This window comes from Amblyomma americanum, chromosome 4, assembly GCF_052857255.1.
Source record: "Amblyomma americanum isolate KBUSLIRL-KWMA chromosome 4, ASM5285725v1, whole genome shotgun sequence".
Lineage (NCBI taxonomy): Eukaryota > Metazoa > Arthropoda > Arachnida > Ixodida > Ixodidae > Amblyomma > Amblyomma americanum.
Genome location: NC_135500.1, coordinates 129,480,861 through 129,504,659, shown reverse-complemented (window position 1 = coordinate 129,504,659; position 23,799 = coordinate 129,480,861). Strand labels below are relative to the sequence as shown.

Sequence of the window (23,799 nt, the reverse complement as noted above, 5' to 3'; positions counted from 1 at the left end):
CGGCCCGCGGAGGAGAAAAGATCGATCGCGATATCTTAACTGCGGGACAGGGTGTCGTTTCGGCTTCTCTCGGCTCGGATGATCTCCGGGCAGCTTGCTGGGTTCTCCGCTGACTGCGAAGGGAGAGTCTCGAATGAAGAGGACACTCTCGGCTGAGTATCTCGTCACGGCCCGACGAGGTCCTCGCGCCCAGATTGGCGAGAAAATAAAGAGAAAAAAAAAGAAGACGGAGGAGTATTAAGCGTCGCCGCCTCCCCGCCGCTCGGGTGTGTCAGCTGAGATGCCGAGGGATGGGCCCTGTCGCTGTGGCCTCCAATTCGATGCTGCGCTCTCCGAAGAGCGCCGTAAGGAAGGACTGCTGGGAGCTCGATGAGTGCATGCTCCGTATGATAAGCTTTCAGTGTATAGCATCTTGGAGTGTAAGCCAGATTGATCCGATGTTTCTCTTCTTCTTTATGCCTGTCAGCGCGTGCAAGCGCGTCACTATGCTTGATCAAGCACACAAACTGTCTTAATCTGGCGCTCAAAGAACAATAGCAGCACGCTTCGCACTGCCAGGTGCAAGTTAAGAAAAGAATCTCAACTGAGAAAAAAAAGCAAAAAAAAAACGGGTTGAATAAATAAATAGACACTGATGCTCTGAACAGCCACCTTTAGCGATGCAGCTCGCCAAACTTCTCTTAACAAAAGTTATACCGAATGTCTTTTTTTTTTCTTTCATTCTAGGCATCTAAGGCTAAAAGGATACGTGTTCCGATCAGAAATGCGACACATTTTCCTGGCCTCCCACGCGACGCTTTCGAAATTCAGGAACCCGCAGCGCTCAGCGCAACTCGACAGCCCTGCTCGCACCTCTGGTCGTTCTTCTCGCGCCGTTCGGAAACGGACAGCTCCGCCGCTTCGCAGCGCGCGTGGGATGTACAGTGGAGAGAACCGGAGGTGGGGGCCCAGCAGCAGCACCACCACCACCACCACCACCACGCTTTACGATGTCGGGGCCGGGACGCCCGCATAACACTATACGCAGCGCGTTGTTGCGCCACACATCGTCGGCCGCGTAAAGAGGCTGCGCCGCCGCATAACACGCATACATCACTTCCCGTCAGCGCGCACCGCGGATGCTTGCATATGTGGTACGGCAGTACGATGCGAGGCACACCGCATATTATGCGCCACAGCTGGAAGGAGAGAGTTCCGCAGGAAGGCCTAGCTGGAGGAGGAATCCTTGGCTGCGCCAGAGAGACAACGCCAGTGTGGAGGGAGGATGCAGGGGAGAGGAAGCGGCGACCACTGCATGGAGAGATGGATGCAAGCTGGGCAGGGAACATGAAACGGGCCGCACCGCGCTGTTGCCGGCAGGGTGACATATTCGGCCGGCACCGCGCGCGCGCTCTTTGATCACGTTCTGCTGCCGGCGCTCGCCCTGCTTCCCTTTCTATCGAGGATTTACATAAAACAGCCAATGTGACCACGCCGCATGGCGCGCTGCATGCGCACAGCACACGGGCCCCTATATATGGGCGCGCAGAATGATGTGATGCAGGAAAGGGGCAGGGAAGGTTCGAAATGCAAAGATAAGGGGTATAAAGTTGTCTCTAGAAAAATGGAAAATAACCAGAAATGATGCAGGCAGCAAGAGGGAATAAACAGCACACGGTCAAGAACGAAATAGAGATGTCGGATCGGAGAGAGCGCGTATAGTAAGCGCGTCGTGTCGCTCTGTCTCCGTTGATCCACGACTCACGCAGGCACTTTCTTTCCGGTGCGGAAAGCGCATCTGCCGTCGAGCCCGCGTGTGTGCGCTTCTGTCGCTGCTGCGAGCAAAGTATACAGGCGTACAGTACGATTCCGGCGTGTCGGCGAAGCCCCGCTTTGCATACAGATACACGCGGAGTCACCGCTGACTCTGCGTCTCTCTGAAATAAGATGTGTGCGTGAGGTATATACGTAGAGGCGTCACCGAAGGATTGACTCTCTATGTACCCTGCGTTTTCAGCGGCCTTTCGAAAGTGCAGAACGCTGAGTCGACGACTCTGGGAGTCGTGCGTAGCATACAGAAGTAAGCCACACGCGTGTACTGGCATTGTGCGCGTACCGTGCGAAAACAAAGAAAAGCCCGTTCGAGGGCAGGGCCACCCGGGGTATTCTCGGTGTTGTCAGAAACCGCCACTCGATCGCCAAAGGAAGCCGCTTAAGGTACAGTGAACTGATTTCCCTTAACGGGACCCTATTCGGAAAACCTCCATGCGCTCAATGCCGTTTATTCGAGCCACTTTTGAGCTGCATTGCGGCGCTTCGTATCGTAAACAGGATGACAAGATGAAAGGCCCGAGTCCGAAACTTCGTAATCAGCGGATGATGAACGCTGCGTGTCGGAAGAGACACGATTGGGGGAGGCGCCCGCGATGGACGCTGCCTCGATCGTCCACACATTGAGGTCACGTGACCAACCGGCCACCGACGCTGCGGTTTCATGGCGGTCGCGCCAAAGCCAACAAACAGCCCAACCGCATGGTGGTGGGAGGGATGCTTGCGTGAACAGCTACAGCAGGGAGCCTAGCTATAGTAAATGGCGCTCGGTTAAGAGCAACGGCTACGCCGGAAATCCCCATGTCGCAGAGCAGCTGAGTTTGCTCTGCTCCATTCATTTGAACGCATCGTCACAGGGGTATCAATCACCCTCCCCCCGCCTCCCCACAGCCCCTCGATTGCATTCAACGAAAATGCCCTTTGGCAAGCACAGAATTGACGCAGCCTCCAGTGCCTGCATGCGGTCGCTCCCGCGAGCTTTCGACCCACGTGACTGGCAGAAAACGCGACGGGGTCGCCCGCGTTTAACCGTAACCGCTCTGGTATCGGTTTTCTCCCGTCTCCTCCTCCTCCTCCTACCGAGATATGCAGGCTCGGGGATCCAAAGTGGGCCCAAAAACGAGGAATATGCAAATCCTCATGCGATATGGCATATTTCCGCCGCCATACATCATTCTACGATGAGAATAGGTATACGGCTCAACTGTCGTCAGCCCTCCCAGACTCTCGTTATTATCTTTTCTTTTTATGCCAGCTTGGCGAAGGTCGCGCCCCCACACAGCATGTGGTCGCTCCTGATACGCAGCCAGCCGAAACAGCTTCCCGTGCACCACAGTCGCGAACCCTCACCATGCACATCCACTGTCTGTACTATGATGGCCCCCGTGCCAGTGGGAGCGGCGACATTGTTCGGCCGCGTTGCATAATGAGACGGTTCATGCGTGCCTTGTTTCCGAGGCACAAGGCGTATGCCCTCGAAGAACACCGGACGTAACACGCTAATCCGAAGCTGCGTGCGGGCGGAGTAATTAGTGCAGGATTCGCTGAACCGTGCGCAGGATGTCAGGCTTGTATACAATTGCAGTGAAAGAGCAATAACCTGTAGACACAGTACTTCTTGAGGCTACTTTAATCATTTCGGATTGACAGACTCTGACGTCACGGGAGAGGCCCAAAATACTTCCTACATATGCTACACCCCGACCTCTTGTGCTACACATTGAATCTGTTTGCAGCTGTTTAATAACGTAGGACAGCTGCAAAACAAGATCCCAGCCTCGAGATGTGGGAAGCACCTGCGCATATTTTCTTCTTTTCTGTGTGTGCTTGAGGCGTTAAAGTACGTAAACACCATCTATGGGCAACAAGAGTAACCACAAAAGGCGTATGTTACGGTGGCAACAACAACTTAGCAATTCGTATATCCGTCCACAGATGACGCAACAGTCCGCAGAGTTCTCAAATTTTGGCCCCGATTAGGTTGTCGTTTTTCAAAAACACAGGGCATAGCGGGTGTTTAACAAGTAGCGTAATGAAAGGAGCTCCGTGACGAACGCAGGTTCAGCGAGGCGTGGCGGCGTTTTGGGTGTTCCAGTTCGAAGTCGCTGGGAGTAGGTCACGGGCCGAGGCAGACGATAATACTCAACCCGTCTGCGACGCAATAATGGCCGGTGCTTTTTCTGCTCATATCTCGGCGCAAGATCAAGGTCTCGGCTTTCCAGGCGAGCTTAGAGTCTCTATACGTATACCACCGTGCGTAACATGCTGAATATGCCTGCAGCATTCAGAACATTGGTAGTGAAATAGGTCACGAACGCCGATCTCCCGTTGTTGCACTTGGGCCTGTGTGGTCCGGAATAAATGTCGCTGCCTCCCCGGTTCGAAAGATGACGCTTCCAACTTCAACACGACACGGTTATTACTGAGATTCGCTCAACTTGAAAGCGTGCGCGCCCTAGATGTTTGACTGACTAATTGAAAATGTTCATTCAGGATTTTGGTAAGGCAAGGGTGACTCGTCGGCTCCTTAGTCCAGCTGGACAGCGTCGCCTCCCAGTCTTACGTCGTGGGGTTTGTTATCGCGTCTGGTTCTGGTTTTTCCTTGCGTGTTCAGTTTGAATTTTAATGCTCCTTCACCATAGTGACCGATACTGGCTGCGTCGGTGTTGCTTCAGACTCATAATGCATTACTGCGACAAGTATAATCTAAACTGCAGAACTACATATATGCAGCAGCGCGCCACGCCTCAAGCATGTTTTACTTCAGGGCGCGCCTGCGGTGCGACTATTAACCCGGATGCTTGCCGCCATTATTTCCACCGCCTCGATAACCACTCGCAATGTACAACGGCGTACATCTAAATGGTTCGATCGAAGAGTGCTTGCATGCCGGGCCACTGTTGACGTCGACGCCGAGTTCGTGTTTCCGTCTGCGGGCAGGGAGTCGACTTACGTTTTCATTTAGGTTCTTTCTTGGACCGCGTAGATTCACTATAACGCGACAAAAACATATCTGCGCCGAGGATCCATCACGAACCCCCCCCCCCCCCCCGCCCCCCCCCCCAAAAAAAAACACAATGAGTCCTTTGAGCCCCTGCATGCCTGAACAAATCGACAGCTTCAGACATATCCCACGAGCCAGCCTCTGACGTTTCCATGCGGGCAATAATAATAATAATTGGTTTTTGGGGGAAAGGAAATGGCGCAGTATCTGTTTCATATATCGTTGGACACCTGAACCGCGCCGTAAGGAAAGGGATAAAGGAGGGAGTGAAAGAAGAAAGGAAGTAATAGGCGCCGTAGTGAAGGGCTCCGGAATAATTTCGACCACCTGGGGATCTTTAACGTGCACTGACATCGCACAGCACACGGGCGCCTTAGCGTTTTTCCTCCATAAAAACGCAGCCGCCGCGGTCGGGTTCGAACCCGGGAACTCCGGCTCAGTAGTCGAGCGCCCTAACCACTGAGCCACCGCGGCGGGGTTACGATTCCTCTTTCGGGGCACGCTAAAACGTGACACTGCCTGTTTCTTAAATCGTCTTGTTTTCTGCGCCGCGATCTGTAGACGACCGCCATTAAGCAAAGCTTCCGAGGAAGCGGTGCGCTAGTGGGGGCTAACGGACTAAGGCGTTTTCCGCTCCTGTACGGGCGAATCGATTAATTTCTGATGACGCGAGATTGCAAAACGAGAACGCGCCCAACAAACACACCTGCGACAAACAGCCTGCGGGAGTAGCAGCTGCCGGAGGACGATAGGGCGGCTGTGTGCATCCTTTCCTCTTTTGTGTCGCGTTCTTTAGAGCTATAGAGGCCTTTTTATTTTTTGCTTCGCGAGAACCATCAGTGTCTCTCTTTCACTCGAAACCAAGCATATCGAGCACTTGAGCACCAATAATGCATTATGCACTTGCGCACCAATATAATGCACTTCTCAGCTTCAGTGCCCTCTGGTGTATAAAGCAAAGCCAACCGAAGAAAAAAAAATAAAGCGGACTAGTGGTGCTACTGAAGGGCTTCTGCGTCTTATTCGTACCTTTCATCATCACACATGTGAAAACGGCCATATCGCGGTAGTATCTAATTGTTGGTGTGCACGTGTACACGGAACCAAAACACGGCCATTATTATGGGACGTAAAGTTAATTCCTGTACGAAATAGTTGTGAAAACCGAAAGATACAACACGCCTTCAGGGCACCTTTTTTCGCATACAGCGATCTTGTATCTCTTCAACAGCAGACGGCCACCAAATCGGCGCCACAATGGCATCACCTCATTTTAGAGACGCGGCCACCACGCCGCGAGTCGCGCGCTGTGAGAAAGTCGGAGTTCTGACCGCTGGTCTCTCGTTAGCGCGAACCACAGATACGGCCACTGGACAGAGAAAGCAGAACCAATAGCCCTTCCCCTTCACTGGCTCGGCTGATAGCGTGCTTAATAAATGACACCGTGTCCAGCGAGAGAAAAGCTAGCTGCGATCCACGGGCCCAAACAACAATATCAGCGTTCACCGCTCGAACGCACGGCGGGGAAGGCTGGGCAATTGTCAACGACGAGCACCATTGTGAGAATCACCGGTGTGGAGGGCGCACCACAAACAGCCTGCCCCGAACAAACGCGCCAGCCCCCTCCCTTTGTGAACGCGTTGTTTGTTGTTGCAGCCGCTTCCCAGACGGATCCAAGCGACGCGCCTCCAATAATGCGAAGCCGAGGGGTTAACCGCACCATCGACGAAGGGCAGTGATCAAAGCGCCCGTCACGATTCTCCGGCATATTTTCCGAACACCATGGAGAGAGGGGCATCTAGCGGCCGCCACTGGAACAAGCGGTCGGCCCGGTGTCGATGCAGGGACCCCAGCCGAGGTGTCGATGAGCCGCATATCCCCCTTCCATCCGCTCGGCGGTGAAACGCTGAAAGCCTGCCCGCGTGCCCCTTTCCCTCGCTTACGACCAGCACGTTTGCATTAATCGCCGAACCGAACGAGCCGGTGGCGAAAGGGTCGCGACCCCTCATCGCGCCCGCTTCAATTGCCCATCGCTCGCCCGCGCACCTCAGCAATCTCACAGCACAGCCTCCTGCATGCTTCAAGCCTGCCCGTTTAGATGCCACTCGATGTAAGAGTCAGTGATAGGCGCTGATAGTTGTCCAGGACGCAGGCCAGGTCAGTGCTCGAGGTTAGGATCTCTTCTTGCAAGGTGAGACGTTTAGAGGCAAGAGATTGGCTCGCAAGACGTGACCGCGCGTGCAGCCTGGGTTACCTGCCGTGCCTATGCAGAAGCAGACGAGATTGTGAGGAGGGGCCATTACGTTTCTCCACTTTCTTTCCAGGGTGCCGAGAAGACGGATCAGCGCGGTTCCCGCATGCTAATTTAGCCAGTTCGGTTAACTCGTGCACGTGACCGCCCGCCGTCGGTGCGGACGGAAAAGCGGGTTTTCAGTTTTTGTGAAAGAAATGAAATGACGACGGAATCCGCGGTGGCGCGAGTGCAACGATAGTTTCGTAACTGGCGGTGGGGGTCTTAAACTGTTTCAAAGCGGACACATCGCAAAGCGGAAATTAGCCAGCTGCTGTGTGACATGCAGACCGTAGACATAATTAAAGTATTATTATTCACATTCCTTCGGACCTATGTTAAAGAGAAACAGCGAAAGAAATGCCTCCCATAAAATACTACGAGAATGAGACATCGGATAGTAAGTCGCTGATTCACCATGTGACAGCCGTCACCCGCCGTGTCAAGACCAGCCAAACGTGCCCGGCAGCTACCACGTCCGCAGGTGAACTCACCATGATATCCAGGCGAACAGTGGTCGGTCCTCCGCGACTCATGAACCTCGGGTCGGCGACGTACATCCAATCGCACATCTTCGCCATGGTCCGCTTCTCGTCGGTCCTGTCCCTCGGCATGGCTCTATGTGGGTGGGTGGCAGTAATCGAAGCCTCTTCACTCCATCGACGACGGTAACAAACAGACACCGATAACTCGACGCACTCCCACGGGCAGCACCGTTTCGGATCGAAGACACTTCACGGGGCAGGAGGCAGCAACCGACGAAACCACGGCGCCCAATACGACCGGCGCGTGACTTCCGCGCCGGCGGAAAAGTCGGAATCGCCGCGAGAACACGCGCACGCTAGCGCTGGGCTCCGGTTCAGCAGCCGAGTGACGACGGGGTCGTGGTCGGCACCGTACGCGTGTTGACGCTCCGCCGCGCGGCTGCCGCAACTGACTCAATGCATGCGCGCACAGGTCCGGCCATCGCCTCGCACACGGCGCGACTGCTCTGGTGTTGTTGACTGTATGCGTGCTCTCCACCGCAGAGTTGGGGAGGATATAAAAAAGAAGCGCTCTCTCCTCCAGTGGGGAAGAGGAAAAGAGCGGCGTGCCCGGCATTTTCGCGCTCTCTTCTCTCTCTCGCTCTAATCTCTCTCTCTCTTCTTTCTCAGGGGGGCAATCTGGCTTGTCGCGCGCGCTCAGCAAGCCGGCAGCGGCGGCAGAAGCCGAGCGCTTCTTTCGCCTCTCCTCCATCGGCGCGCTTGCTCTCTCTCTCTCTCTCTACCTTCGCTCTCTCTCCGCCAACTCCGTAGGGCGTGCGTGCGTGTGTGTGCGCAGCGGCTGGAATTCGTTTCCTACCACCTGCCCGCACGAAGCGATGCACTGAGCGGAAAAAAGAGAAGCCAAACAACGGGCGCGGTTGTGCGGACGCAGAAAGAGAGGGGGAAATAAACAGGCGAGGGCGGGACACAAGCCAGTCCCTCTTTCATCTTCCTCTCTCACTCCTGTTCACCTTTGAACACTACGAACACTCCCTGCCTCCTCACTCCAGTTGGAGCTCCGCCGTGCACGTGTGCGCTGCTCGCGATCTTTTCTTTTCCGCGCTTTTGTCTTATCGTGGATGGCTCTACCTATCGCTCTATCTCTCCGAACTTCACGCAGCTTCAGTAGAGGAGGGCCTGGGCTAGTTATCTCCGTCCGTGGGCATTGTTTCCCCCCGCACTCCGTAGCAGATGATCGGCGCGGTCGCTCACGTTTGGCCTTGCGCTGTTGTTCGATCGGGGAGCGATTTTGATCGGGGCTCCGCTCTTGCTATTCGCTCGTTCCGGAACGGGCGCACTTACGGCCGGTCCTATATATATTTCCATCGGATGCAGTGCCCCCTGTGTGGCTTCCGCAGCGGAACGGGCGCATCCTCGGAGCAGGCGAGGCCACGCGATTTCCAGGCCCATCGCGTCTTCTTTACCCCCCTTCTCTCTTGCGCTGGTCTTTCTAGCTACTTCTTTTCTTCGACGGCGCCACCGCATCCTCCGTTGCATCTGCAGCCGTGCCCGCCGTAGTTCCTGCCCTGGGCGCACCTATTCTTTCTCCTCTTTGCTGTGGTATTATTTTGCTCTGAGCCGCTCTCGCCCGTACCTTCGGCCCCTCCTCCGCCTCCTCTCTCGCAGCTCCTTCTCTCGTTCCCAGGTGTCGGAATCCATCTTCGGCGGGCCAGTCCCCCACAACCTCTTCTCCTAGCGGCTTTCTGTGATTACTTCACTTTTCCGAGCTTTGCATGGCCCCTCGTTTTGTTTGTCGGGTGCTGGGGAGGAGGAGCAGAATGCGGGGAAGGGGCGGAGGCGTTCGGTGTCGCCCGCCGCCTCTGATCTTTACATTTCTGCTCCGTGCTCGGACGCCTTTTTTTTTTTTTTTTTTCAGCCGCTGTCGCGTCTAGTTCCTCTCCGACTGCATTCGCTGCCTCGGCTGTTTCGTTTTCGAAGGGGCGGCGGAGGGGAGTTTCTTCAGCACCGCGGAAGTATAAACGCAGAAAAACGCAAATTCACACAAGAGTGCGTCAAGAAAACGGAGCGTAGGAACCGTGGAGCGGTAGGAAAACGGGAAGGAAGCGGGGGGTGATGTGAAGGTTCTAATTTTCAATGCTGCAGGCGTCCTTTGTGGCGCGTGCACGCCCTCCCTGCGGCGCTTTCCCTCGGTCACCTCTCCTCCTATTTTTGCGCGAGCTGGCGTGAGACGAAAGCAAAACGAAGGTTTCGCCACCGTAGCCGTCTTCCTTTCGCCGTTTGCACCGGGGTTTCTTCTCGGCTTCGTCAGTCCTGCGCAGACCGCTCCTGCTCCCTGTGCGCCACCCGACCCCCAGTTTGCGAACTGCACCCCACCTTTCTTTTTGAACTTTTTCTCTTTACTGCCCGCGTATGCTTTACTTTTCTGAATTCTCCTTCCCGAGCGGGCTGTTTTTCAAGTCTTGTTTTTTCTTTTTCTTTTTTACAGGATCATTTTTGCTTCCTGTTTGCTTTTGCTTCCTGGGCAGGTAAAGCAACACGTACCGCGCGTGCGTGCCCGCGCGGACCAAGCGGAATTTTCGGGAGCTGCGCGCTGCGCTCCGATGCTCGGGCACACAGGCTTCTTCCTCTGTACGCCGGGCCCGTGTGTCGAATTTCGGCAGGCTCAGCTGTGGCGATGGTGCGACGCTCGCTCGTTGGGGGAAAACTGCGCGTGTAAGCACGATGAAAGGACGCAGCCTGTCTCGTTCAGCTCTGCTCACTCCCCTCTTCCTCGTTCCGCGTCCCTCCCCCATTTTTTTTAACTTTTCATGTTTGTTAGAACTGCAACATTGACTTCGTGTGTTGTCGAAGATCTAGCGGGGCCGTGCTTTTTGGGTGGCGGGGAGGAGCGGCGGGAGGGGGAGCAGGGTACGGGCCAGAGGGTGTTGGCGGCACAGGGAGAAGAAAGAGAGCGGCTCCGTCTATGAAGTTGCGATTTGGAACGGAATGGGGGCGACCCGTTGTCCCGCGCCGCGCCGCGCCGTCCAGTCAAAGGGAAGGCCCCGCTTTGCTCGGAACCTGCAATCCGTGAAGACACACCGCGACAGTAAACAAACACCAAATGTGCCCTCGGAAGGTAGAGTAAGAAAGTTTGGGAAGAATGGTCGAAGGTGGGAGAGAGGGTATGGAGAGAGGTGCTCACTCCCCGACGCAAGACGAAGTCGTAAACGTCAACCTCCTTCTTCATCTGCTGCCGCTTACCTGAATTTCTTTCCTTTCGTTCTTTCTTTCTTTCTTTTTCGTTCTTTCTTTTGAGAGGGTGTAGAAATCTGCCTTCATTCAAGGGAGCCTGGGGTGGACGGGGGTTACACAGAGATCCACCCAGTGATTTCAGTCACCCCCCCAGCCTTTTCTGTCTGGTAGGCGGGCATTTCTAACAATTCCGTGACATTTATCAACCCTGCAAGAAAACAGAAACCCCCACACATACATACCCCCCCCCCCCCCCCAAAGCAGAACGTTTTGGGAGGTTAAAGTCCTTTGATGAGGGAGATAACGAAAAAAAAAACGGCGATTACAGATAAGAGAGGCCACACAGGGGAAACCGCTCTGATCGGGCCAATAAATTCGGGTTGGGAGTGGCCAAGTGCGCATGGCTTTTGTTGAGAGAACGAATGAAAGGGAAAAAGGAAGATAAGTGGCTGTCAGTTAGCATCAACGTTCGCGCACTAAGCCTCGTGTCTATCTCTTTCATCGTATCTAGCTATTAGAGAAGCGCGTGTCAGAAAGGGCCGTGGATTTTTGTAATCTATTAGGCTGGCAAGGTGCAGAGAAAGCCGCGCACTCCAAATGCACGCAACTGGCCGAAGGCAGATAGGAACCATCTGTTGGTGTTGGTAGCGCACTTCATAACTTGGCGCTTGGTCGTCCCGGTGGTATGGAAAACAAAAACGAAATAGGTGTGAGGTAGAAAAAGTTTACCTCTGGCAACAAATGTAGCAGCGAATTATGCACCGCTGTGAAAGTTCATCTTCAGGTCCAAAACCAAAGCCGAGGGGGCTATGTAAGCATCCGACGCCTCTAGTGAGTGGGCCTGCTTATCCCGTTGATGGATTTGCAGCGCCAACGGCTGCGTCTGATGCGCGGGTCGCGTGAGAGTTTATATGGAGGCGGCAACCCGGAAATGCGGTTCGTGCGGCTGCTCAAGTCGGGCGAAGCAAGCCGCCCGATTGGGACAATGCTCGGGCGCGCGCCATCTCTTTACTCTGGGAATCGCCGAGCTACGCGAGAGCGTTTATTATACGGCCCCCGCCTGTCGTGCGCGCCACGCGGTCCGTCCATCCGAGGCGGCAAATAACGCGTTTTAGTCCCTTGGCGTGGCGCTGGATATAGGGTGTGCGCTGGGTCAACCGCAGTGGCTTCGGTATACGAGGGCTGCGCGAACAGACATGGCCTGTAATACGTCTTGCCTCTTGTCGTCTTTTCTTAATCGCGAAGGGATAAAACAGCGGGCCAGTGAATGTTATACGTTCTCCTGGGGGAAGGAGTGATTAATGTTACACGTCGTGCGTGTTGTTAACCAATTGGAATTAAATTAGGGGCATGGTTTCACAACCGCTGAAGTATATGCGTAACACTGTCCTGTAGCCGAGCGATGCAATCGCAGGAGCTGGCAACATTGCGGTTGGTAGCAGGGGTTAACTTTCTCCACAGTTTGCGCCTTCAACTAAAGTACACAATAACGATATATGATGGAGTATAGAATGACTCTGAAGAGCGTTTCCACGCCTGAGAACTGTCCGTAACAAGCTGGCAGCTTCAATAGCCATAACATACGTTAACTTAACAGGAGCGCTCGCTGTGCGCGAGCACCTCGGAGTAGTTCGGTCTGGCACAATACCTGGCGCCAGCTGTGTTTTGCACGGCGTGGTGTGAGAGTTTTCCAGGTTTCAGCCGGTGCCGTTTAAATAATTCCAGGCGTTCAAAATTAATCCGCGACCCTTGTACGCACTAAACTGTGCATTACAGCACACGCTGTCGGTTAGACTCGAAACGAAGGAATTGCATTTCGATTTTTTCCAGAGCGCAACGAAATATGGGCACGCGTCAGTTATAGGAGCCGAGATCGATCTCTTTCATCGCCATTCCCCAATTCTCCTGCCGCGGTCCCCTCTCCGACCCAGTGCTGTCGTCCCACATCCATCTCCACGTGGCCCGTATCGGTTCAGCTGCCGCTGCGGCCTGCATCGGGGCGCCGCGGAGGGCAATTACGGCGGCTCTCATCTTCGGAAGATGAGGAGGAGGAGGCGGAGGAGGGGAAGGGAAGAGGAACGCGGCGGCGCGGATACGACGCGCTTCGAATATCGATGCGCTCCGAACACCTGCGCGCCTCCCCCCCCCCCCCCCCCCTCTTCACAACGCGGGCAAGAAGACAAGGCATGCCTCCCGACAAAGAACAAAAGGGGAATGAGAGAGAGAGCGACACAGAAAGCAAGCAGCGTCAACGCTTTCTTGGGCTCTTTACTTTTTCCGCCACCACCTCCTCTCCCGTTATATTTCTTCGCCGGCTGGTCATGTGCTACTTCTTCATGGGCAATGATGTGATGCTCGGTTCGAGAGAAAAGGCCCGAGGAGGGGAGAGAACACAAGAAGGTGAAAACTGAGAAGTTGGAGGGGAGGAAATAAGGCCTGAGCGTGTTCCTTCTGCTTCTCTCTCCCTCCCACAGGCGTTAGTTGCGAAGGCAGCAGCGGTCGTCCTTCGTCTTCGAGTGACGGCTGCGCCGGGGTCGGATGGCCACTCCGTCCCGGCGTAGTGTCACTTTGGCAGCGGGGGGCGCCAGAGAGTGGAGAGGGAAAACGAGTGCGTCCTCTCCGCATCCGATGATGACGACGCTGCCCCAACCATCCGCCACGCCGCGTCCGGAGATTGTCCTCTCCCTCCGCCTCTTCTTCCCTGGCTGTCTTCGTCAAAGGAGCCGGCACACCGTCGTTAAATTGTTTTCGAATCTTAGTCTAGACGCTTGACTTGCTGCTCGTAAATCTTTCCGGCCTGCTATAAAACCCGATTTTTCTTCATTCCGTTTATTTCATCGTTTAGAGCGAAGTTCTAAGGAGGGGCGTTTCTAGACTGTTTTCGAGTGTAAAAACGTGACAACTCTGGCGTAGGCGACGAAAGATAGTGGGCTTTTGACTTGAGATATCCATCGGAGGGCTGCGCAAACGTCGCACTGAGTACTCAATTCCAAATTGTCTAGAGAAGTGCCCGGAGAGGAATTTTCGGCAAGCCAACGAATTCCACTGTGTACCTGTGCCGTCCCTTCATTTGACTTGCCTCCGACGCGGGCTGTATCGACCGAGCGAGTGCTCCAGCGCATATTTACGAAACTGGAAATAACTGTGGCAGAGTTAGCAAAGATTTACTACACATACGAACCGGAAGAGATCTGAAGGGGGGGTGTCAACGTAGCTGCATATGAAATTGACACTAATGGGAACATACAGTTTGGAAAGCACGTGAAGACGCAATTGACGTCATTTTCTCGGGGTGAACGTGTGAAAGCGATATGTGATGACACCACCCCCTCATACTTAACAGTTCTGGACAAAAGCATATTTCAGAAGGAAACCGCATATAAACGCAACTTCTTCACATAATGTAAAATTTCACTGTAACAATCAATATATCCGTAGATCACCCGACGACAGTCTTGTTTTTTTTCTTTCTATTAATGTTTTTGCTATGGTCAAAAGCGTTCCCCATTGGTTTTCTATGGCAGTCTTTAATGTTCGATGCATTCGATGAAAACGCTATAAAAGAAATATTTTGATACATATCAGAAAAATGGACCATTACCTCCAATATTTTCCTAACAGTGTCGTACAAATTTCCAATTTTCAAAATTTTTGTCCGAGAATGTTGTACATGATACTCAGAGAGTTCGCACTCAAGGGCCGACGGTGCACCAACCTAAATCATACTCCATATACATATTGGTCAGGAGTGGTGATGTAATTGAGATGTTGGTTGCGACAGACATACTAGCTACTATTGCGAGGGTGACGAACTGCGCCGCAAACCCAGGGTACACCCTTTAATAGAGGTTTCGCTGTAACAATAGACTTTTGCCCATTCAACCTCGAAAGGCACCGAAAATGTGTTCGAACTGTGCGCAGTTCGAATTAAATACACATGATGCTGTCCGGGTCCGGGTATTCGAATTAAGCGTGTTATGTGCAGCGCACTCTTCACTGCGGGCGCAAGGTCCGTGCCGCGTACTCTCCCCTGTAGTGCTCGCACTCTCAACACACATTCACCAACGCCGATGCTTGCTTGCTTCCCAAGAGCTTCGTTTGAACGCGCCTTGTTTATGCGGGGCCATTGGTATGTGCGCGGCATCGAGTTACTCGGGAAACCGGCGAAGGTCACGTGACCGCCTCAACAAACCAGCGTCCCTGTTCCCAGAGGCTACACAGTTGATTCTGACGATTGGTCAGGCTTGAGAAGCATAAATAAGCCATGCAGGCATTCCTCTCAGTTGTCGGAGGAACATTCATCCTGTACCATGACTCAGAGACACGCGAACCTACCGCGGCCAGGGAATTTGTCGCTCTTGTACACGAACCCCGAGATCACGAGGCGAGCCTGCATTCGAGCTCTGACCCTCTCTACTCTCCAAGCATCGGCATCGCGAGAAGAGCGCCGCCTGGGGAGACGAGCGAGAGGCGCGGTCCAATGGAGTTACGGCGGTAACGGCCGCGCAGATCCACCGCACCTTCCTAAAGTCTGACAAACAAGTTGACTTTGAGTTTCCAGCCTCTGGCTGTTACAATAAAAAACGCGCATGTGATAGCGCTCTGGTTCAAAAAGGCACGTCCTCGGTCCAAAGGCCTTGGCCGCATTCTCAAATTGTCAGCAGCAGATAGCAGCAATGCTCCATATCCTCACTGGCCTGGACCGTGATCGATACCGTGATCCCTTGCAGTCGATGTCACTCAGTTTTAATTTTGGGACATTACACTAGAACAACTATGCAGGCAACTAGGACGCTGTAAGGTTCATCAAATGTCCGTGATATAATCAAGAAAAACAAAAAAAAAAGATTGAAGAAAAGAAAAACACTGGGACATGAATTTCCATTATAGCATTCGACGCTGTTGATGCCGCCCCGCCGCGGTGGCTCAGTGGTTAAGGCGCTCGACTACTGATCCGGAGTTCCCGGGTTCGAACCCGACCGCGGCGGCTGCGTTTTTATGGAGGAAAAACGCTAAGGCGCCCGTGTGCTGTGCGATGTCAGTGCACGTTAAAGATCCCCAGGTGGTCGAAATTATTCCGGAGCCCTCCACTACGGCACCTATTCTTCCTTTCTTCTTTCACTTCCTCCTTTATCCCTTCCCTTACGGCGCGGTTCAGGTGTCCAACGATATATGAGACAGATACTGCGCCATTTCCTTTCCCCAAAAAACCAATTATTATTATTATTATTATTATTGATGCCTTTACCGGAAGTGACACTTGGTGCTTGTGAGAGCCAGCTTGTTCTTCCGGAGCTCTTTCGGTACGCCACCTTCCCGGTAAGCTTCACACGAACAAAACTGGTCTGGTAACATCACTACCTGTCCGGTGATGTCACGTTCATCTAGCCAATGGGATTTCTCTGCTCTGATAACGTCACTGGTGACGTCACTATCCGCCGGTTAATCAGGATTTTTCTGGACAACGCTGTACAGTGCCGGGTTTTTGCGAGGGCTTTTCAGTAGTGAAAGGAATATTTAAGAGCGCATTTGCGGTTCCAAAACAGCTCGTAATGAGACTAAAAGATGCACTAAAAGATGCTCGCGATGCAGAACTGTCAGCATTCGCCAGTAAATGCACGCGCTGAAGAGCTCCACGAACTCTGTTACGCGATGCAAGTACCTTTTGTATTGTGTAGAGCAGCCGCAATTAATCATTGAGAAGAGGCAGGGGCGCGTACGCCAGAAAAATCCGGCACACCGGAGGGCTCGCGATAGAACAATGCCTCAAACGCCGGGATTGTAACGGGACGAAGGTTCGACGCAGCTGGGGCATAAATAACTCGCAGTCCCGTCAGCTTTGCCTCTCGAAGCCACTCCGTGCTTTGCACAGCCCATCAGCCAAAGAACCTCACCATGTTCGAGCGTTTAGCCCACGATATATTTTCCTTTTCCGAGCCATCGGAAGGCAGGAAGTCGAACCGCGGCCCCTCCCGGCAGGCAGCAGTTCGTTGTCTACGTTTTCAGTTCAGTGCCGGGCAGGATGACAAGGGAAGATTTATTTGGCAAAAAAAAAAAAAAGTAGACGGAAAACAGAACAAAACGAGACGCAGAGCAGACGGAGGGCCGCGTTCGGTCGGTTCTCTGATATGCGGTGCCACGGTGCTCAAGACAGCCAATTTGGAAGGACCCCAGAGGGGGAAAAAAAAGCGCGAAGAATAATGCAAGGAAAGTCGTGCTGGACGGTTCGTACAGGGCTCCAAGTCCAACTGCGAAAACACGTGTCCCCTCCACAACAGCTCCGCTGTCCAAGAAGGGAGGCAGAGCGGAAAAAGAAACCGCACCAGGCACATGTCGTCTCCCAGCACTAGCGGAAGAGGGCGCTGGAGAAGTTTCGCGGCGTTTTCACGGTGAGTCTTTCAGCGCGGCGGATCATGCATGCACGCTGGGCCGGCGCTGCGGTCACGCGGAACGTCTCACAGCCCTTCTCTAGAGAAACAAAATAAAGAAAAGACCACTCAGCGGCTCCTACTCGGAGACGTCTTTCTTTCCCACTTCCGCGCGTCCCGCTGTGTCTTTCCCGCCCCCGCAGTACTTCGCCCCTTTTTTTTACCATTGTTCTGGTTGTGTTGTCGGTGTCGTCGTCGACGATTCCCGCCTGCACCCCCGGACCGAACGTGTCATTTGGAACAGCCGCTCATGTGGCGCTTTCGCGAAATGAGCGCTTTTTCTTGCTGAGGTAGTGTTTATTCTTTTTTTTTCCTCCCCTTTTCCAGCCTTTATTGAAACCCTTTGCGGAGGCCGAGTGCACCGGCTGTGCTGGCGCATGCATGCTGCGGGCGCCGCGGGCGAGAGAAGAAAGGAGGAGGCGAGGGAAGCCTAGCTCGGAGAGGGGCTGACGGAGTTAATGGAAGACTTTTGTCACTTCGCAGCATGTCGTCGTCGCCGCTTCTTTAACCGAATAATGTCGCGAGCACCTCGGAAGGAGCAGGGGGCAAGAAAAAATTCTCGTTCCTTTGACAAGTCTGAAACCTTTAAAAGGTCTCCGCCTTGTTTCTTTGTGATTCATTTTGCGACCCCCCCCCCCCCCCTTCGCCAACACCTAAAAAATTTTTTTTACAAAAGAAAAAGGGAAGGAAAGACATTGCCCCGAACAAAGCGAATGACTCTGGTGCAACTCCTTCGTTATTTTGTTCTTTCTTGAGAGGGCCGGGAACGTTAGTGTTTCCTACACTTGACCTAGTCCCCTCCCGGCACTTCTTCGTTTTTGTGCTGTTTGTTTTTTTCGACACCAGCCCTTCAACATATGGCTGTCAATAGCTTTTAGCACTAATGGTTAAAGATGACAGTTTTCTGCTTCTCATTCACAAGCACCGGCTCCGAGGGGTGCAAAAAAAGAAAGCGCTTTTTTTTTTCCCCTTTTCCTAGAAGACCAAATGACCTTCCGCACGCGACAAAAAAACCCTCTGAAAGCAATACGTGGAATCCTTAGCCGTGGGCATGACAGCCAAGATCGTCTGGTCGCAAGGCCGACGGGCTTTGCTGTCTTCCCTCACGCGTCTTTTCTTTAAATTGTTTTATTATTTTTTCCCGCTAAGGCGGGCCCAATCTCCCCGTCATCTGCACCCTCTTCCTTGGTACACACGTCAACCGGCTTCGCTTTTACGGCGACCCGTGCAAGCTCGCGCGTGCGAACTCAAGATCGCCGCCATAAGATGCCCCCTGCCACCACCTCTGCTGTCGTAAAACTGTCAACCCCGATTTCTCTTTCCCGTCCCTGGACGGTATATATATAATGTGCGGTAAAGGCTATCGAAAAAAAAACTCGTGCCATCGCGCCGGCCGCTGCTGGCGTCTTCATCTCGTCTCCCACTTAACCTCGATGCGCGGTGGCGCCGTCGCTGCCAGCGCCCCCAACGCCGAAGACGCGCAAAGCCGGTGAGAGTGGTGGATCCACTTGTTTCCGCGCGCTTCTTCGAGTCTCCAGTTGTCTCCAGTTGCCCTTCATCAGCGGCTTCAATCGCTGCCTTGGAGCTTCGACGACCAGCCCCTCTTTGTAGGAAAACTGCCACGGTGGTCTGCTTTTAACTGGAAAACAGAGACCTCCCCCCCCCCCCCCCCACCCCCCATTTTCAGTTCGCTGCTGGAGACCTCCCCTTACTGTTTCTCTACCATCTTGACTCCGTTTGGCGTATCTGTTCAAGCGTCCCCCTCCGAGATGCTGAGAAGATAGGGTTGTTGACTCTCGTGCGACTAACAATGGCAGTTTTTCGTGCTCTCGAAAAAGAAAGAAAAAAAAAGTCGTACATTTTCACGCTGAAAGCTGCTGGGAACAGCACGTGGTGTGAGACGTCAATAATACGCGGCGTGCTGTTTCTTGGGGCAGTGCGCAGACTTTGGATAATCACAAATAAGTGCTCCGCGCACTTCCTTGCATTCGTCAACTGTTTCTTCATACAGGCATACATACAGCAAGCAGCAGCGCTAGTGTTATCACCGTTCGTTCATAACAGTGCAGGTTTTCAATAGCACGTGGTGATTTGTTCTGCGTAGACAATGCAAAGGCCTACGTCACAGACGGCGTGAAAATGCAAGCACGACTTACTTGCGCAGTCATTCCAATTTCGCCCCCGTTTTCCCTACAATACATACTAGCCCGTTACTCAACAAGACAACCTGCAAATATTTTTTATTATTTATTTCAGAATACTGCAGGCCGCTGCTTGGCCCAAGAAGGAATGAATTTACATTGTTACATAACCAAAAGAATAAAATTATACAGTATTAGCAGCACACGGATACAAAACATACATATAAACAAGCGACACTAATGTACACTCTTCGCAACAAGTCTTGAAGCCACAGGCTTTTCTTTTGAGCAGTACAGTCGTGGATTTAGGGCATCCATGAAGATTGAATAGCCCAGAGGGTGAAGGCCGGATTCTTGCTATGGGGATATGGAACTTCGGGTATGCCGTAACTGCCTAATTAATTAGGCTGCTAAAGGCAAATCCTGCGGCCTCGAGACTTTTGGCTAAAGCTGTTCGCAAAGCGGTAGCGTTTACTGTGCCTATATGAATTGTATACTGCACCATAGCTTAGTACTCTGCGTGTGTCTTCTTTTGAAGCCCGGCCCTAGTCCGCTAGCTTTACCGACGCCGACTCGACCGAACACGGGAACAGAGAGCCGTGCACTGGCGTTGGATATGTACAGGGTTGGTCAAAGGTTTCCAAGTCACAGGGCCTGCTCTTGACTTTTGAGCTATGCAGTGGGGCATTTCCACACCCCCCAAGCTCTAAATCTCTGCAGCGTGACAAGGAACCTCATTTTCTCCTCTGAGCAAGGCTTGGCAGATTAATAAATCCGCCAGAACAGTTCGACTATGTTATATATTCCGCTTGAACGCAGATCGTGTGGGATTGTAACTTTTTACCAGCATTTTACCTTCGAGAATAGACATGTTTTAATAAAGCGCTACTGAAAAACAACCTTTTATTTAAGGGGTGGTCTTTCTAGGGCGAACTTTGAAGGAAAGAAGGTGTGCACCGAGGATAGTTGGTTTTTCATTGTGGTGGTCAACAGTGCGAGATATATAGATGAGACGGGAAGGAGAAGGCACAGACAGAGGCAGTTTGTTGGACAGCACGTTCGTAAGAGGGAAATTCTCACCGTATAGGTAGTGGGAGGTTAGGCTACAAACCCCGTTGAGGTAGAGCTGCCGGCGGCCTACTCAACTGCTTTGAGTACACCAGAGCCAACTTGGTCGGCCATGCTTCACTATGCCCTTTACCGTGACGTACCGGACAGTCTTATAGACTGATGTCTACCTAGCAGAGTTGCTACTATGTGGTAACCACACACGCAAGAAAACAAAGAATCGTGTTGCAGCGAGTGGTCATCATCATCAGCCTAACTACGCCTGCTGCAGGGCAAAGACCTCTCCCAAGTCTCTTTGCCAGCTGCGGCCACTGTATCCCCGCAAATTTCTTAATCTCATGTGCCCACCTAACTTTCTGCCGCACCCTGCTACGCTTGCCTTCTCTTGGAATCCACCCCGTTACCCTTAAGGACCAGCGGTTATCTTGCCTTCGCATTACACGCCATGCTTAAGCTCATTTCTTCCTCTAGATTTCGACTAGGATGTCATTAACCCGTGTTTGTTCCCTCACCCACTCTGCCCGCTTCCGATCTCTTAACGTTAAACCTATCATTTTTCTTTCCATGGCTCGCTGCGTTGTCCTTAACTCAGGCTGAACCCTATTCGTTAGCCTTCACGTTTCTGTCCCGTAGGTGAATTTCTGTCCTTGGGTGCCCCATAGATGAGCGAGTGGTCAGTGCTTATGAAACAAACAACAACAAAAAATACTGACGGGCGATCGTCCGATGTGATGCGACAAATCTGCGTCAGCGGCATGGGTTCTACATCTCACTCTTAAATTTTCATATTTACGATGACGGCCTTCCCATTGCGTATTCGAATTCCACTTCGCCCTGACTTTTTTTTGTCCATCGGCTTAGTGGGCTTCTGGTGTGTGAACGATTCTGATCGGTGGCAGTGGGTCGGTGCACAGGTTTTGGACGCAGAAAACACGACATTTCCACTGATTTAATGGTACACTGCTAACCCACTGAAATAGATGCTCGCGTTGGCGACTCTCTGAGCAAAATCAATAAGATATCAATAATAACAATAAACAGCACTCAAATCGACGCTTTTTGCAGCGCCTATACGGCAAAAGTTTCCGTTATGCTTCGAAACTTGGCAACACATCGCAGCCTTTGCATCTTCCCTTTCTTCTGATCCAGAAAAATGCCCGTGTGCGCTCTTTGCGAAGCGAAGAGGAGGAGCTCACCGCAGCGTCGTTGATGCGGGCACCGGGGAGACCGTGTTCGATTCTCACCCGTTCTCCGGGAGGCCAGCCGCACCGCTGCACCTGATGCGACAAAGACGTCAAGGGCACATCGGACGTGTAGTAGATAGAGCTCCAACGGGGCGGAACGCGCGAAATAGGAGGTGTCCCTGTTTCTTTTTTTTCTCTCCATTCCCTCTTCTCTGCCCTTTGCTGTCGTGTCCACCTGTCAAAGCGACGCGCCAGCCCCCGGGCCCTTGCTCGGTCCTTCCCGCCGTGATAGTCCGAAGCCCGGAGGTTTCCGGGTTCGCCATTCCCTCCTCTTTTTTTTTCTGTTTTCTTTTTCTTTCTTTTTTTGGCCACCGCTGCAGAGACTCCCAGGATTTGCACGCTTCGAAGCCCGGCGTATTTCGGGGACACCGCGGCGCGCAGGGTTTCTGCCCGCTTGCGCGTTTAGAAGAGCTCTAGCATCGAGGCACCCTCATGATGTCGCAATTCTCGCTCCCGTTCGCTCGGCGAGAACACTCTCTCTTACTACTTCTTCTGCTCTTGAGTGTTCTTTTTCTTTCCCGGCTTTTCTTTTTTTGTGTGTGTGTGTTGATATATCCCGCGTACGTCGCTTGAGAGTTTTCGATTGTTGTTTGCTGTTGCTCTGCGCTCGTCGGGGGCTTTCGGACCCGAGAGTTAAGGGGCCTGTGCAAGCTCTTCGTGACGCAGTGACAGGTGGTGTGTGCACACTCGTCTCTTGATACTCGTTGGAAAGTCTTGAGCTTCGTCATTCTGGCGACGCTGCACATGGAGGAGGTGCGGGAGGAAAATAAACAACGCTGTAATTACCACCCTCGAAATGGTGCGAGTGCAAATGGTGCACGAATGTATCCCTACCCAGTACCACAGAAGAGCCTGCATAAATGTTCTACTCTCGCTCCTAATAACTAGGTCACAGAGCCATCCTGATTCGAATAAAAGAATTCAATCAATCAGCATTTCATCGAGGCTATCTCTTCCTTTTTCGTCCACATACTAGCTTACTCTTATTCTAAGCTTAACAGGACAATGTAAATAACAATTGTACCGTTCTATCCACGTGGCCATATATGCAGCGTACTCTATACGCCTCAGCATGCATGTGCCGTATTCGCTTTTAAAAATATCAATGCTCTTTACTGCAACTCGGGCGAGTTGCGGACACAGAAAGGGTTATTGCCTTCAACGCAGACGCGTTGTTGCGAAAACCTGGCGTGTCCGTCGTAGAATGAATTCCTGAATTATATCACGGTCCTGCAGGCACTGAAACCCGACGAGTACTGCTCACTTTCTCAGTTATCCCTGAGCGTGACGAGCGTTTTGTGCAATGTTAGTTGACGCCGAATCAACGTTGCCAGGGGCCTCCAAGTTAAGCTACTTTGTAAATAATAATAATAATTGGTTTTTTTGAGGGAAAGGAAATGGCGCAGTATCTGTCTCATATATCGTTTGACACATGAACCGCGCCGTATGGGAAGGGATAAGGGAGGGAGTGAAAGAAGAAAGGAAGAAATAGGTGCCGTAGTGGAGGGCTCCGGATTAATTTCGACCACCTGGGGATCTTTAACTTGCACTGACATCGCACAGCACACGGGCGCCTTAGCGTTTTTCCTCCATAAAAACGCAGCCGCCGCGGAAAAACGCAGCTACTTTGTAAACGACGCGAGTTTTCCCGAACGATCGTTTTGCAGGGGCATTTAGGTGAGGCGTACTGGCAGACATTTCGATGTCCTCAAACTCGCGTGAATAATAATAATAATAATTGGTTTTTGGTGGAAAGGAAATGGCGCAGTATCTGTCTCATACATCGTTGGACACCTGAACCGCGCCGTAAGGGAAGGGATAAAGGAGGGAGTGAAAGAAGAGAGGAACAAATAGGTCCGTAGTGGAGGGCTCCGGAATAATTTCGACCACCTGGGGATCTTTAACGTGCACTGACATCGCACAGCACACGGGCGCCTTAGCGTTTTTCCTCCATAAAAACGCAGCCGCCGCGGTCGGGTTCGAACCCGGGAACTCCGGATCAGTAGTCGAGCGCCCTAACCACTGAGCCACCGCGGCGGGGGACGCGTGAAGAGGCCGCGGACGCTTCAGGAACAGAAAGAGTGCGTCAGTCATTTTTT

The 23,799-nt window shown here is 52.6% G+C and overlaps 1 protein-coding gene across 5 annotated transcripts in view; it reads right to left on the bottom strand.

Moving 5' to 3' along the window:
• LOC144128350 (uncharacterized) overlaps positions 1–23,799 on the bottom strand; it is a 421,731-nt gene that overhangs the window by 129,043 nt on the left and 268,889 nt on the right. The window contains exon 1 of one of the 5 annotated variants that reach the window (XM_077661692.1): positions 7,598–8,093. The exons of 3 other annotated variants lie outside the window; for them this stretch is intronic. In XM_077661692.1, coding sequence (XP_077517818.1) covers positions 7,598–7,717 — 120 coding nt within the window. In that variant the 5' untranslated portion in view covers positions 7,718–8,093. Of the gene's footprint in view, positions 1–7,597; positions 8,094–23,799 lie in introns of those variants that run through there. One more of the 5 variants, XM_077661693.1, reaches the window with a different exon arrangement.